Source organism: Artibeus jamaicensis, unplaced genomic scaffold (genome assembly GCF_021234435.1).
Source record: "Artibeus jamaicensis isolate MK-2021 breed Jamaican fruit bat unplaced genomic scaffold, CSHL_Jam_final contig_2259, whole genome shotgun sequence".
Lineage (NCBI taxonomy): Eukaryota > Metazoa > Chordata > Mammalia > Chiroptera > Phyllostomidae > Artibeus > Artibeus jamaicensis.
The window spans coordinates 2,418,827-2,435,030 of NW_026521468.1; the positions used below are offsets into that span (position 1 = coordinate 2,418,827).

Consider the following 16,204-nt stretch of genomic DNA (forward strand, 5'->3'; position numbering starts at 1 on the left):
TTCTTGTTTCTTCATATTTTTCTGTTTGGTCATTTTTTTCTTCCTTTTGGTCCACTCCTTTGATTTGAGTCCCAGTTTATTTTCCATCACTATTGCTTCCCTGTGCATTTCCCTTCATTTCAATTATTTAGCCTTCATTTGTTCCTCTAATTTGTGACTAAAATCAACCAGTTCTGTGAGCATCCTGATCACCAGTGTTTTGAACTGTGCCTCTGATACGTTGGCAATTTCTTGTTCTCTTAGATTTATGGGCTCTGGGGCTCTGAGTTGTTCTTGAACCATGTTTTGATCTGTTTGTGCCTGTTACGTATGAGGAGCAGAGCCTTAGGTGTTCACCAGTGCGGGGCCACCAAGGTGGTTTGTGATGCTATATGTGGGGGCGGGGTCAGAGAGGGAGCAATAGCGGTCCCCTCTTCTCCTTCCCGCAGCTGGGGCCTGCCCAGTCTGTCTCACTGCTTGCTCCTTCGCTGGTTTATCTGTGGGCAAATGTGTGACCACGGTCAGCCAGCCACCTTTCACCTTCACTGGGTCTGCCCGTTGCTACCCCACACCTGGGATTCACCCATGGCTGCCTGTGCCTGGGTCGGGGGATTTTTTTTGCCTGATCAGTTCCACTGCTGGCTCTGCCCCTCTTACCGGCCTAGCTGAGTGGTTTCTTGTTGTTGGACTCCCGTATTGCTCAATTTTCTGTGGTTTGGCTGTGTTTTTTGTTGCTAAAACTTTGTTGTTTTTAGACTTGGTTGTGTGAGAAGGCACAGTGTTTCCACCTATGCCTCCATCTTGGTGGAAGTCCTCATTTTTTAAATAAAAAAAAAACGTGTTAAATTTTTTTTTAGAGAAAGAGAAACATCAATGTGTGGTTGTTTCTCATGTGCCCCCTACTGGGGACCTGGCCCATAACCCAGGCATGTGCCCTGACCAGGAATCAAACTGGTGACCCTTTGGTTTGCGGGCCGGCACTCAATCCACTCAGCCACACCAGCCAGGACTCCTTCACTTTTTATTTATTCATTTATATCAGTATGGGTGCGTGGGCATTTATTTTATGCTTTGAGTTATAATCTAATACTTTATTTTGTTGCCAAGCAACTCTTGGTCACTGTCGCTTCTCTATACCACCTTTCAGACCAGAGTTAGACAAGGGGCCTGGGTGGGGTGGGGTGTAAAAGATCTGATAATACCAGTGGGCAAATTTGTCTTTTCTGAAAAGAAGGGAAGAACGAAGATTCTCTCAGCTGGTGGACGAGGGGGTGTGGATTAAGGCTCTCGTTTGATTAGCAGTCTCCCCTGCTTCTGCCTGTCTTCACTAAGCAGCTGTGAGTTAGTCAGGACCTCTCACGGGCTTGGCACTGTTCTGGGCAAAGGTGTTAACCCCCCTTTTCCCAAAGAGGGACGATCCCATGGGTCCATCTCAAGGCTGAAGTGAAGAAGCTTTAAGAACTCCGTGCTCCGTCAGCTGCTGGTTGCAGCAGGGCCCTGTTCTAGAAGGCTTTTGGGTTCTAAGCCTAGGAGCAAGAAAAGGGCTAGTTCACCAGCACCCTACTTACCCTCCATGTCCCATTCGGCCTTTCTACCTGAGCAGACTATGCTTTTTTTCCCTCCACCCGCCGCGAACTCCCCAGCTCCGCCTTTGTAGCTTAGATCGGGGCCATGTGGTTTTCCTGCACCTAAACCACCCCATTTCCCTGGCTCACAGTGCCCTTTCCCATTCAACCCCCTTGATCCCTGGTCTCTACTGCTCTCCCGCCCAAGGACTAGCCAGTCCTGACTCTGCTTAGTGTCCAAGATCAGAGGAGACTGGGCACGTTCTGGGAGGTGTGGCCGTAGACTGGTCTCCTGCTCACAGTCCTGACTGACGCCCTGGTCTCTGGTGGTGCAGTGCATTGCCCATGGGTTCCAGACTCCGGGAAGTCAGGCTGAGTGTCCAATCGCCTGGCACTGCTGCCAGTAGACCTGGGCTCCCTGTGGGCTCGAATGTGGGTTGGAGAAAGGCCTCGGGAACTTAACACTAGGACAGTTTTTCTGCCCTCAGGAAATTAAGGCTAAAGACAGAAGACAGAACACATGGTCTCTCTGGGGACTGAGCTGTAGTCAGAGCCCCTTCAGGCCTGGGTGACAAAAGGTGACACACAGGCTGGGGAGATCAGCACAATCACGGGCCCCACATGCCATGCCTATTGTGTGCCTCAGGAGGGAGGGGACGCCCACCCCAGCTTGCCAGCTCCCAACCCTGGGAACCTAGCTGTGGGTGCTCAGCCAGGCTGTGGGCGGGGCAATTAAAACGCCGGGCGGGTTCCAACAGGGTTAATCACTGCTGCCTGCATAGAGGCGCCTTTCTCTGAGGATGGCAGAACCTTCGCTGTGTGTGACCTCATGCCTCCTCTGGGGTCCCCCACCCTGGAGCACCACGGAGAAGCTGGCCGGAGTTGGCGCGCACAGCAGGGTGAGGGCAGTGCCGAAAACAGCCCAGGCAGCTGCCACCCACTTAGGCAGGCACATGAGTGTTTGCCTTGGCAGAGACCGGCAGCCCTTGGTCAGCACACTACACCTATGAGGTGAGGCTGCTCTGCACCCAATGCCCCTAAACGCCACATGCCCTCAAGACCTACTGTGCACCAGGCCATGATGGGACAAGAGACTTAACTGAATAAATACAGAGCCCCCTCTGGAGCCCACACCCTGCACAGTGGACTGTCGACTGCAGGACACTGGGACAGGTGCTTTACAAAGTACATGCACGGGAGTGGCTGGAACCGGGAGACAGGGGGACCTGGGGCTGCTGCAGGGTGTTTTCCAGAGCCGGTGACCTTTGAGGAATGAGTCGGAAGCAAATTCCAAGCAGAGGGCAGGGCAGGGCGAGGAGCTACGGTGAGAAAGCTGTGTGACCAGAGGCCAAACCAAGGACCCGGAGCTGAGTTGGAGAGGGGAAGTGCCTGAAGTCAGCAGAAGTTTGCAAGCTGGGAATTAATCATTTTAGTTAGATCATTCGATTTAGGCAGTGAAGTAGTGGGGGCGGGGGGGGGGGAGGCAAGGAAAGAACACCAGGTAGGAGGCTGGGCTGGTCTGAGATGAAAATGTTGAGGTGGTGACTGAAAATGTGGATGTGAGGGCTTAACTGGTTTGTGTGAGGGGCCAGGGAGAGGAAGAAGTCGGAGATAACGGGCAGGGGCTGCTGCAGAGCCAGGAGGGGAGGGTGTGCAGGGGCAGAGGAGCCAGGCAGAGCCTCCAGGGCTGAGGGACACAGACCAGCCACTGCAGTCAAGGCAGGATGGGGCTAGGCCTGTCCTGAGGGGCCACCCACTGGCACGCTGAGTGAGCTCCCAGACTGGGAGAGCTTTGGAGGCACCAGCTGGCATCCCTCCTGCTCCCCTTCCCTGGCTTGGCAGCCACCACAGCTCATGTTATTTCACGGCCTCATTCCTCCCCCTAGAGGCTCCTGGAAGCACAGCAGCTCTCTCCCCAGCGCAGGGGCTCCTGGCTTAAAAGGTCTCTTTGGTGGGAAGACCCCAGAGTTGCAAGGTCAAGTCCTTGGTCCTCAGGCAGGCAGGAGAGCCCTTTTAAAGGAGCTGGGGTCAGGTGGAGGTGGGGCACTCACTGGAAGTGGTATCTAGAGACCGTGTTGCCTTGCTTGGAGGGTGGGGAGAGGCTCACAATGGTCTTTGCCCTCAGGTGGCCACAGCAGCTAGAGCCAAAGTGCAACACCATCTGCGGAGCCAGGCCAGAGGGGTCCTAGTCCTGGCTCCACCCCTCACAAGCCGTGACCTTGAGCAGACAGTTTTACCTTGTTAAGCCTTAGTTCCTCATCGGTAAACAGACATAAGACCACCCGTCTTAGACATGTTCAGGACTGATTCTATACTTTATTGTCAACACCAGTTGTTTATTATTTATGTGGGTGAACCAACAAGTAAAGATGGATATAAAAGTGATTTAAGTCCTGGCTGGTGTGTCTCAGTGGATTGAGCACTGGCCTGTGAACCCAATGGCTATGGGTTCGATTCCCAGTCAGAGCACACGCCTGGGCTGTGGGCCAGATCCCCAGGTGGGGGCAGTAGAGGCAACCACACATTCATGTTTCTCTGCCTCTTTCTCCCTTCCCCTCTGTCTAAAAATAAAATAAATAAATAAATAAATAATTTTTTCAAAGTGAGTTAAATATTGTTAAGCCCTGTGCGTATGTGTGCAGAGCTATTGCTAATACCGCAGATGCTAGGAAGAGCTGTTTGAACTGTCTCTACCTGCCCTTCTCTCCAGGGCTGGAGTCTGCCCTCCAGCCAACATCAGAGAGGCTGGGAACTCTGGCTCTTCCTCTCTGCCCTGTCCATCTTCCTGACTGACAGCTTCACTCACCTCAGACCTGCCAACCAGGATTCTCACTCCTGAGAAGTGGGAGGACTGGGACCCTGCGGTGCAGGCAGCCTGCTGCCCAATTGGACCGCATCAGCTGGGGCAGAGGCACGGGGGCAGGCCCTACCCCTGGGTGGCTGGGGGGTGGGCTCACACCTTCTCTGCACCGGGATCGGGACTCCGGGCAAATGTGTTTACCGGAGAGCGAAGAGCCTATTTATAGCCTCAGCTGCTGCTCGCCCTGGATCACGGGGGAGGGGGCAGGGTGGCTCCTCGGAACAAGGGTGGTAGTCACCAGGCTCTGCCCAGCTGCCACTGGCCGGTCCCTGCACCCCTTCCCATGGCCAGAGAGACCTTCCCCTCTACCTCGTCCACGCTGCGCTCTCTCCGCCTACAGCGGGAGTGGCTGGAGTGGGAGGACCGGCGCCGGGCAGCAGCCCAGCGGTGCCGGGGTCCGAGGTGCCCCCCGAGTTCCAAGGCCCGACTCACAAGGCCCCGCCACTCTTGCCGAGACCCGGCGGTCCACAATGCCCTGTTCTCTGGCGACCTGCAACAGGTTCAAGCCTTGTTCCAAGATGAAGACGCCGCCAACATGATTGTGGAGACCGTGAGCGACCAGCTGGCCTGGTCGCCGGAACAGGGTAGGGAGCGGCAGGTGGGGGCGGAAGAGGAGGGAGAGGGAAGACGCGCGGGTCGGGGGAGGGGGACATCTCCGCCCCATCCCCTCCCTCCAGAACATGAACTACACTGTTGCTTCCCACTGCCCAGTCTAGCTCCCTCCTGAACAGAGATGAGGCGTGGGTAGTGAATGGTTCGTCCGTTTCATCAGAATTAAAGTGATTTAACATATTATATTAACTACGTAGGAACGCAATTACATTCTAATGCAATTTTCTATGAATATATATCCACACATGAATATTTTCCACAGAAGTATTATCATCAATATGCTATTTTATAACCTGATTTTTTTCACGGACCACATGTCAATAACCATAAGTAGATATAACATTTTATACAGGGGCATAAATTCTGCTGTGTGGAGTATGCATGATTCATAGAACTAGTCTACTTGGGGGCCTACACTGGGCTCCTTCTTCAAAGACTATTTTAAATCACAGTGTGATGAGCATCTTTGAGTACTTGCCAGCCGATTTCCATAGGATCCACTCTGACCGGAGGATCTGTCCATGTAAACCAATACCTCACTTCGGACTGCCCCCTTTAATTGACAAGAGACTGCCTCCAACACTGCTCATGGGCTTGAGGGTTCAAAATCCTTGGAGAGCGTGTGTTCTCGCGGTCACCACAAGCTCCAAATTCCTGCTTGTCTTCAATTATTAGAGCTGTGACCTCACCCAAAACATCTGGTCTCGTCCTGCAGCATGTCCATCATCTCTCAAATGGCCCTTGGCCTTATTTCAATTCTAATAATAAATAAAACGTGCTTTACCCAGGAGTTAGGAAACCCAGGACTTACTTGGCCACGACGCAGACAACTGACAGTGGGATACTGGGCATCTGTGCCCTTTAAACGGGTCCTCGGCTGTTTCCGCAATTTGGGTCCGGCACCAGCACCACGGCTGTACCCTCTCACCCCTCTTCCTTTCCCTCCCCCACCTCTCACTATCTCCTTCCAGCCTTCCCCCACCCTCCCCACCCCGACAGTATCCTAGAACTCCAAACTCAGGCTCCTTCATCTCTGCTCACTGGCTGCTTCCGAGCTTAGCTCCAGGACCCTGTTCCTAACTCTCCCCCATCCCCAACACCGCACTCCCGGCGGAACCAAAAGAAGCAAGAACTCCATCAGCAGCTCAAAGACCCAGAGGTTTCCTGAACGGGATTCCCCTTCCTTAGTTGCCCTTACGGTTTTAAAGAGCAACTAATTTTATTTCTGTGACTCACATAGTGTGTTTTGTTACAGATTGCGACAAACTGTTCTAAAAGTCTGTTCTGATTTCCACTCCCAAATCTGGGTTTGAATGAGCCCCTTCCATAGGTGCAGCCTGGCACAGAGTCTGTGCTCAGCCAGGGGTACAGAGGGAAAGCCGACATCATTCCTGCAGCTGGCCCTGCCCCGTGGGCCTCACCACCCCAGACGCTGTCTTTCTCCACAGGGTTCTGGGTGCTGACCCCCAAGACCAAGCAGACGGTGCCCCTCACTATCGCTGCAGCCCGAGGTTATACCGACTGTGCCCGCCACCTCATCCAGCAGGGAGCTGAGCTGGATGCCCGGGTCGGGGGCCGGGCAGCCTTGCACGAGGCGTGTGCCCAGGCCCAGTCTGACTGCGTGCGGCTGCTGCTGACCTTCGGCGCCAAGGCCAATGTGTTGTCAGAGGAAGGCACAACTCCCTTGCACCTCTGCACAGCCCCTGGGTCCTTGCAGTAAGTGCCCAGGGCATAGAGGGGTGGGGGTGGGGGGCCGTGGGGTGGTGTGTATGTGTCTGTGTGTCTGCAGCTCACGTGGCCAAAAGAAGGGAGAAGCATTTCTTATTCTGATGTCCTCACAGCAACCTGGGAGACAAAACTGAGGCTCGGTAAGGTTTAGTGGTTTGTCCAAGGTCACATCAGATAAGCCCAGAAGGCAGAAGCCCTGTTGCTTTTTGGGAAAACCCTGTTTCAGCTACAGTCTCTTATCCCCCCATGAACCCTTCATAGGCAAACTCCTAGCTGTTTTGAAGTAGGCATCAAGAAATATCTAGCCCTGGTTGTTATGGCTCAGTGGACTGAGCACCAGCCTACAAACTGGAAGGTTGTGGGTTCAATTCCCAGTCAGGGCACACGCTTGGGTTGGGGGCCTGTGAGAGGCAACTGATCAATGTTTCTGTCTCTCCCTCCCTTTCCCTCTAAAAAAAGTAACAAAATCTTAAATCCTTGATAAACTGTGTGACTTACGGACAAATACCCTCGCCGAGCACAAATTTTCTAAAAAAAGAAAGATGTAGCCGGGTTTCCCGACCTCAGTATGAAGCCCCGCACAGCTCTCATCCCCAGCCTTTTCTCTTCCTCCTCCCACCTTCTTAGGGTCGACACTCCCTCAGACCCCCTTTGTGGTGGTCCTTGCACGTTTGTAAATCAGGCCCGCGGACGGGGCTGTCCTGGTAAGGATTCGGTCACTCCCGGGAGATAGTCCAGAGCCCCATGCTAGGAACCTCGCCCCTGCTTTAATCTAGAGCAGGGATGGAACAGAGCCACCCAAGTTTTTCGGCCCTTTTTTTTTTTTTAAAGATTTTATTCATTTATTTTTAGAGGGGAAGGGAAGGAGAGAGGGAGAGGAACACCGATGTATGGTTGCCTCTCGTGCGTCCCCCGTTGGGACCTGGCCTGCAACCCAGGCATGTGCCCTGACTGGGAATCGAACCGAGATCGTCTGGTTCACAGGCCCACGCTCAATCCACTGAGCTACACCAGCCAGGGCATCAGCTGTTTCTTTTTTGCTTGTTGTTTCTTCTGTTATTTTTTATTTTGTTCTCCCCCCACCCCACCCCCACTCCCTTGAGTTCTTAGGGCCACATGGTACACTTTAGAGAATTTACCTTTTTTTTTTTTTAACATGTACCCTTTTAAGTGACGTGAGACTAGTTCCACTGAAATCCTACTAAATTATTTAAATTTAGTACTTGGAAACAAAAATCAGCCCATGATTAGAATCGACTGAGGGAGTGTATTCAGGAGCTGTGGGTGACTGGCTGCTGCTCACTCTTGGTCCCTGAGCAAAGCGCTTACTGGGCACATGCACTGCAGGGGGACTGAGGTGCGGGCCATGCGGGGAGGGGCACGGGGTCGTCAGGGTTTCGCTGCGGTTGCTGGGCCTGCTTCTGAGTTCCAGTGACTGGCATTCTGGCTTTTTAACTCGTGAGTTCCTCTTAGTTTAGTTTTATCATTAATTGAGTTGGTTCTGTTTGGCCTCCTCCATGGTGGTTAATGACGAATATTTGCTTCTACGGTGTTCTGGCCCATAACTTTTCCAGGAACTTGAAGATTGTGAAAAACATGTGCTTCCTAAAATCTCCTTTTCGTTGTTTAGTTTTATTTGCTCTCTTTAGAGGAAAGTGGAAAAGTGGGTCCCAGGTGCCTTCTTTTGTTGGCGTGGGTGTGGCTGGTCTGAAAGGGTGGTCTTCAAGTTCAGAAGCGGGAAGAAAATACTAGGGCTTCTTTTAATTTTCTGGGTTTCCCAGGGTACACGCCAGTGGGTTTTCTGTTGTGTGTGTGTTTCTGCTATCAAAACGTTAGGTGTGGCTCAGCTGGCTGGGTGTTATCTCACAAATCAAAAGGCTGCCTGTGTGATTGATTCCCGGTCAGAGCGCATCCCAGGGTCGTGGGTTCAGTACCAGTTGGGGCATTTAGGGGAAACTGCCCTTGACTGAGGTCTCTCGCATGCATGTTCCTCACCCTCTTTCTCCCTCTCTCCCCTCTCTCTAAAAATAAATAAATACCTGGCTGGTGTAGCTCAGTAGATTGAGCGTGGGCCTGCGAACCATATGATCACAGTTCAATTCCCAGTCAGGGCACAAGCCTGGATTGCGGGCCAGTTCCCAGCAGGGGACGCACGAGAGGCAACCGTACATTGATATTTATCTCCTTCTCTTCTTCTCTAAAGATCAAATAAACAAACAAACAAATGGATAGTATCCTATCCTTTAATTAAAAAAAAATAGATAAAACCCCTTAAAAATGTCAAGACACGTGATTCAGGACCAGACCTTGGGGTCCCAGTGGGACTGGGGAGTCAGGTTAGACTCTGGGAAGGACTGTCTGAGGCAGTGACTACTTACTCCAGTGCAGCTACTAACTCGCTGTGTGTCCTTGGCTGCACTGTGACCTTTCTGGGCAGAAGGTTTTCACGTGAAACCTGAAGATGCTGCTGATGACTTTACGGGCCTTTCAGCTCTTCTGCCTGTCCTGGGGCTTCTGTGAGTCTGACGGTGGCCACCAGGCTCGCCTGCGGGTGCAGGGGCTGGGAAGAAAGGGGGTCAGGGATGGCTTCAGGCTGAAGGGTTCCCAGGCCAGGCCTTGGTTTCTCAGGATTTGGCGTGGCACCTTGTGCCCTGCCCCCAGGTGCGCCAAGCTGCTGTTGGAGGCGGGAGCTACTGTGAATGCTGCTGCAAGGGACAGCGAGGTAACACCCCTGCACATGGCGGCGGCACGTGGCCTGGAGGAGCATGTGGCTCTCTACTTGGAGCATGGAGCCGACGTGGGCCTGCGCACCAGCCAGGGTGAGACGGCTCTGAATGCGGCATGTGCTGGGGCCGAGGGCCCGGGCAGCAGCTGGAAGCACCAGGCTGCCGTGCGCCGGCTCCTGGAGGCCGGGGCTGATGCCCGGGTGGCCGGGCACAAGCGCCACACACCGCTGCACAATGCCTGTGCCAATGGCTGCGGGGCCCTGGCCGAGCTGCTGCTGGGCCATGGGGCCTGCGCTGGAGTGCCCAACGCAGCAGGCCACACACCCATGGACTGTGCGCTGCAGGCTGTCCAGGACGTTCCTAACTGGGAGCCTGAGGTCCTCTTCATGGCACTTCTAGACTACGGGGCCCAGCCAGCACACCCCGAGGTGTGTAGGGAGAGCCTGTGAAAGGAAGCTGCAGCTGGGTAGGGGGAGCCTGCCTATGGAATTGGCCCACCGTCGGGTGAAGGGGGGCCTCAAGAGTCTCAGGGCCCACCCTACGTGGCCAGAGGTCTGGCCCCATCTTGGGAAGGGCCGGTGGGGGGCTATGGGTGATGGTATCCAAAGGCGAAAAGAGGTCCCAAGGAAACTAGCTGGGACCAGGAGGTTGTGGAGCACCCTTGAAGGTGGGGTAAACTGAGGCATGGAAAATATGAGACTCATGCCCTCTGGTCGGGAGAGGCATGGTGCTGTGAGACCCTCTTTTGATTCCCAGATGCTGAAACACTGTGCCAACTTTCCTCGGGCCCTGGAAGTCTTGCTTAATGCCTACCCTTGTGTGCCATCCGGTGACACCTGGGTGGAGGCAGTGCTCCCAGAGCTGTGGCAGGTATGTCCACCCCAGGGGCACAGATCTATGCTGGGCCTGGGCCTATCCCTCCAGGACAGGCTCCCTGGAGGGTGCAGCAGGAGGGCCCCTGGGATGGAGGTGGACAGCAGAGCGAAACCCCTGGTTCCTAGGCTCCCCTCCTCCCCCAGCAGCTCAGAACAACCTCCAAGCCCACACACCTCCCCAGCCTGCATCAGCTCATTTCTCGGGCTCCTTTGACTCAGCGGGCGGGCACTTTGACTCTTCAGAGTGGGGTGGGTGTGGACATGGCTGAGACAGGGCTTTGCAGTGTGGTCCCAGCTCTCTAGCACAGAATCTGAGTCCTTCAGGATGCACCAAATTTTACATGTTGCAAAATCCTAGGGCCCTACCACTAGGTGGCCCCCAGTTGGAAGGGCAGTCAAGGGTATTGGGCCATCTGACCCTGTTCCACTCCTGGCTAGGAGCACGAAGCCTTCTACAGCTCCGCCCTGAGCATGGTGAACCAGCCAAGGCGGCTGCAGCACCTGGCCCGGCTGGCTGTGCGCGCTCAGTTGGGTAACCGCTGCCGACGGGCTGCCGCCTGCCTCCCCCTGCCGCAGCTCCTCAAGGACTACTTGCTGCTTCGTGTGGAGGGCCACATCCAGTGAGCGCCACGCCAGGCTATTCCCACAGCTGGTCCTGCTTCCTTCATCCAGCACATCCCTCAACCCTAGAGAACCAGTCGCTGGCCCTCTGGCCACACTCTGCATTCCCTCCTGGGCCAGCTCACCCCTCCGCTGGCTGCTGGAGCCAACTGCTGACCTCTAGCCTGACCTAAGCTTCAGCTCCACTCTGATGGGAAGGTCTGCAGACTCAGCCTTCCCCCGTCTCTTCTTTGCCTAAGTGGGTGGTGGCCCCTCCACCCACCCGAGGCCCCAGGCCACGGGATGGTGATCCTTGTTGCAACCCCATCCTCTGCCACCTGTATCTGTTCAGCTTCCTAAAGAGTGACAGGCTCTGCTTCTAGCTGAACTATTGCCATTGCATTGCCATTGCATTGCCATTGTCATTTGAAAGGAGGACCTCGTAGACTGATCTTGAAACCCATGCTCTCTCCCCCTGCCAAGGTTTTATTTATTTAATTTTTTAGAGAGAGGAAAAGGGAGAAAGAGAGGGAGAGAAACATCGATCGGTTGGTCAAACTAGGGACCTGGCCCACAACCCAGGAATGTGCCCTGACCGGGAATTGAACTGGTGACCTTCCGGTCTGCAGGCTGGCCCTCAATCCACTGAGCCACACCAGCATGAAACCCATGCTCTTGAAACCCTGTTTCCAGGCATTCTCCCTCCTTAGTATACTCTTCATTTTTTAAAAAAAAATCCTGGCTGGAGCTGATTTTATCCTTAAGGCAGATCACAAGCAGTATGTGCCCAACCCAGCAGGCCACCTTCCTTGGTGTGAGGCCTAATTAAGAGCCCGTGTCTGCCTCAAGTAGGCTGAGCCTGGCAGACACATTCCTTGAACGGGCATTTCAGTCAGTGGCGTTGGGGGAGGAATAAATGCTTGACACCCGGGACCCGTTTACAGCTGTGCTGCCCTGCCACCCCCCGCGGTCCCCCCAGACTCATGGTGTCTTAAACAGTGGTCACCGCACTTGTGAGCTCTGAGAGTCTGTGACAGGAGGACCAGCCACCAGCTGTCCCCTCTTTCTCTCTCGCTTCCTCCTCTGGGTCCCAGAGTCAGATGCGCCACTGTTCACCTTTAAGAGGAAGCTTTCCAAGCCAAGGTAGTTTTTATGATTGCAAATAAATGACTGATGCACAGTACCGATACGTGGATATTGTTGGGCTGCAGTGTGACTGAGAGGCCGGTTACTCCCTGTTTATTTCCCCCACGTTGTCCTCTTCTACCGTCCCCAAGTTTTCTTCTGCATGGAGCAACTGTTACTCTTGTGATAGCAGAAGGGGTGTAAGAACAACACAAGGCCCCTCCCAGCTCCTGAACCTGCAGTACCCACCTCTGGAGGGAATTAAGGAGGGGCTCCCAACAGCCTGCACACCTGTCCTTTTTCTGAGGGACTCTGGGACCCCCGTGCCCTGACCATTTGGAGCTCTGGGGTGGCCTCCTGCCGCTGTGGCCGGCCACCCCTCCCCCATGGAGTTGCATCTGCAGAGATGCGCTTTGACCAACACAGAGACAAGCTTTTACCTCCTTAGGCAGAGCAGCAACCTCTCCTTGCGGGACATTTTCACTTTAATGCCACAGAGCCAAAAGCCCGAGGGGAGAGAGGGAAAGCCTCTCTGGTCCTGGGACCAAGCGGGGAGCCTCCGTCCCAGGGAGGATGCTGAGTTGTCTGCTCCCCCACTGCAGGCTCACCTCACAGAGCTCAGCTTTTTCTGCCATATTTACAACTACAAGAAGATACCCGTATAAAGAAAAGAAAAGATACATGTGATTATATATTACTGGGCGCTAAGAAAAGATTTTCCAATGTAAAAGCATAAAAGAAAAGATTAGATCTGGACACAGAAAAAGTTTAGATTTGGTGTTACAGAAACACCGAATTAATAACATGCCTTGCCATGTACAAGGCAAAAAATATTGAAAAATGTGGTACAGCTAAAAGATGGTATTCCCTTGATCTATGAGGGCAAGAGTGATATGTTTACTTGAATCCTCACCTAAGGATGTTTTTATTGATTTTAGAGAGGAAGTAGGGGGGACAGAAACGTCAGTGTAACAGAGAAACAGGGATTGGCTGCTTCCCATTCATGCGGGGGGGGGGCAGCTGAACCTGTAAACTAGGTATGTGCCCTAACTAGGATCGAACCCACAAACTCTTGGTGCACAGGACAACGCTCCAACCAAATGAGCCATCAGGCCAGGGCAGGAATGACCTCTGTCTTTACCACCATTGTTGACTTGGTGCCTCTACAGCAACTAGCAGAGAACAGACACTTAAATATCTAAGTGAATGATAGTCAACATCACCAGCGATCAGGGGAGTACAAATTAAAACAGCAGTATGATATTCTACTAGATTAGGGGAAATTTTAAAGACTGATAACATGCAAGGCCTGTGAGGCTATGGAGAACTAAGTTCTTGCATATCCTGTTGGTGGGAAAGGAAGCCGCTTCTCTGGTGGGCAGTTTAACAGCTCCCTTAAACACTGCTCCCCACTTACACAAAAGGCTGGCGCATATGGGAATCTCCTCCCAGCACTGCTTGCAACCACTTGGCCAGTGGGAGGTGGTACACAAGTCCATGCTATGAAACACAATTCAGCCCTTGCACACGGTAGTACCCTCAGCAGGAAAGAACTGAGAAGGGATTCCAAGTGAATTGCATACATATTGCTTTGGAAAATTTTGCAAGACTATTGCTAAGGAGGAAAAAAACCAGGTCAGAATCCAGTATGTACAGCAGAAACAAAACAAAACAAAACAAAAAAATAAAAGGAACAGGAAAAGACAAGGAAGGCAGGTGTGCATCCAAAAATTCTCCCTCTGGGCAGGGGACGGGAAGTGTGCTGGTAGGGCTTTTAATGGTCTGTATTTGAATTTTTTACTGAAGGGTACCCGTGGATTCTTGTGAAATTAAAAAAAAAAATGAGGGAAGAAAAGGCAAACGGCCCAAAGAGTAAATTTACAAACTAGTTGATGAAATATGAAAAACGTGCAAACTCACTGGTAATCCAATTAATGCAAATTAAAGGAGCAGACACTCTGTTGCCTATTGCAACCATTTCCAACCTTTTTCATTTCATGGCACACATAAACTAATTACTAAAATTTTGCAGCACACCAAAAAATATATTTTTGCCAATCTGACAAAAAAAAAGATATAATTTTGATTCATTCACACCAGATGGCTATTGTTGTGTTGGCTGCTGTCGTTTTTTTATTTGACAGTCTAAGGGAACAGAGTACAGTGTCCCTGACTAGTCAGGTACTGCATGTTTTACAAATTCTTGCGGCACGTGGGTTGAAAATCTCTGGCCTGCCGGTTTGGCAAACATGAAACAAGTAGTGGTTAGGAAAGGAGCACTTTTTCTGTCTTAAATTTTTAAAAAAGATTTTAAATTTATTTTTCGAGAGGGAAAGGAAGGGAGGGAGGGAGGGAGGGAGGGAGACATCAATGTGTGGTTGCCTCTTGCGTGCCCCCTACTGGGATCTGGCCTGCAATGCAACCCAGACATGTGCCCTGATGGGGAATTGAACTGGCGACCCTTTGTTTCACAGTCCAGCACTCAGGCCACTGAGCCACACCAGCCAGGCTTCAAATTTTTATATTTGACAAATTTGATATATCACAATTTGTAAATATGAGACATGCAGTGTGTTACTTTGATGCATTTATATATAGCAATGTGACTGCCATCGAAGGAATATTTATCGTATTGCATCATTGCAGTACAATACTATAGACTGTATTCATTACACTGTGCATTAGAGTGGCTTCTTCACTACACATTACAAGTTTGTACCCTAAACACCATCGATCTTATCTCCCCAAGCACTTTTAGTTTTTTAATAAAACAGATTTACTATACACATATTTAGTTAAGGCAGCATCCCAGAATTTATAAGTACATTCACTATTCCATAGCCATCTTGATTGTACACAAAGGTATAAAAACACCTAATTTCAACAGTTTAAGAAAAATAAACATCTCATAAACTACATTATGAACAATGTCCTGTGGAGTTAAGATCCATTAAAATACTCTGATATTATTATACTTAATTATTATTATATTTAAAAAAACAGTCTGGCCCTGGCTGGTGTCATTCAGTGGATTGAGTGTTGGCCTGAGAACCAAAGGGTGGAGACTGGTTCTATTCCCAGTCAGGACACAGGCCTGGGTTGTAGGCCAGGTTCCCAGTAGGGTGCGTGTGAGAGGCAACCACACATCGATGTTTCTCTCCCTCTCTTTGTCCCACCTTTCCCCTCTCTCTGAAAATAAATAAATAAAATTGTTTTTTTCTTTAAAGTTAAAAAAAATAAGAGAACCAGTTTGGGGCAGTAATATAGTCCCAGCTGCAGAATTATTTCTTTCCTCTCGAGAAAAACACCCAACCTCAAACCAAAGCCTGAAAGTCCCACTTTCAAAATACCCTTAGCTGCATCTTGTCTTTTGTTGTACGAACTCACAAAATATACCTCTTGTCAGACTCAACTTCCACTTTTTCCAACCCTTCATCCCAGCTGCTGAGCATTCCAAGATTATCTCATCCCTAGCCAATCCTTCCTTCTTCCATCCATTTTCCTCAGCTGTAAAGTCTTAAGAAGGACTTTACAGCTGACTAGCAGATGAGAGAATTCTCTCAAATTCCCAATCTCTTCCCCCAACTTCTCTGAATCCATTCATCATTCATTTAATAAATCTTTAACAAGTACCTGATGCATGCAGGCATTGGAATACATTTCAGGGATATTGGAATAATTTTTAAAAAACACGAGAAAAAAGAGACTTCTGGCCCTGGCTGGGGTAGTAGGTTAGCAGAGTGAGTGCAGGCCTGTGAACCAAAGGATCACCTGTTTGATTCGCAGTCTGGGCACAAGCCTGGGTTGCGGACCAGGTCCCCAGTAGGGGGCGCTCGAGAAGCAACCATACATTGATGTTTTCCTTTCTCCTTCCCTTCTTCCCCTCTCTAAAAATAATAAAACCTTTAAAAAAATCATATAAATATATAGCACATTTCCTAGGATATAATAAACCCAAAAGGATTAACAGTGGTTCAATTTATTGGTTTATAAACTTCCTCAAATATTTGAGAGGTCTTGAACCTGCTACTCTCTCTGTTTGGAACCCAGCTTGGTAAATCTCTACTCATTCTTCAAATTTCTGTTTACTGTACCCCATAGGATGTTGTGCCCCATCCTATGTCATTCTAAATA

The 16,204-nt window shown here is 51.2% G+C and overlaps 1 protein-coding gene and 1 long non-coding RNA gene across 4 annotated transcripts in view; one reads left to right on the forward strand and one right to left on the reverse strand.

Annotated features, from left to right (window-relative positions):
• The window catches only part of LOC128626605 (uncharacterized), a 45,510-nt gene that overhangs the window by 27,739 nt on the left and 1,567 nt on the right, over positions 1-16,204 (reverse strand). The gene's annotated exons all lie outside the window — the stretch shown is intronic.
• On the forward strand, positions 4,499-12,128 carry ASB16 (ankyrin repeat and SOCS box containing 16). Its single transcript, XM_037162204.2, has 5 exons — positions 4,499-4,988; positions 6,465-6,732; positions 9,406-9,898; positions 10,227-10,340; positions 10,784-12,128. Exons 1-5 carry the CDS (start codon positions 4,688-4,690, stop codon positions 10,967-10,969), a joined length of 1,362 nt encoding a protein of 453 aa, XP_037018099.2. The 5' UTR covers positions 4,499-4,687; the 3' UTR covers positions 10,970-12,128.

What these genes read in the sequence shown, in the direction of transcription:
- ASB16 (XM_037162204.2), top strand. Translation starts at nt 4,688, where the DNA reads ATGGCCAGAGAGACCTTCCCCTCTACCTCGTCCACGCTGCGCTCTCTC. An exon ending in ACAGCCCCTGGGTCCTTGCA is followed by an intron (nt 6,733 to 9,405) that starts GTAAGTGCCCAG and finishes CCCTGCCCCCAG; the next exon opens with GTGCGCCAAGCTGCTGTTGG. An exon ending in CCCAGCCAGCACACCCCGAG is followed by an intron (nt 9,899 to 10,226) that starts GTGTGTAGGGAG and finishes TTTGATTCCCAG; the next exon opens with ATGCTGAAACACTGTGCCAA.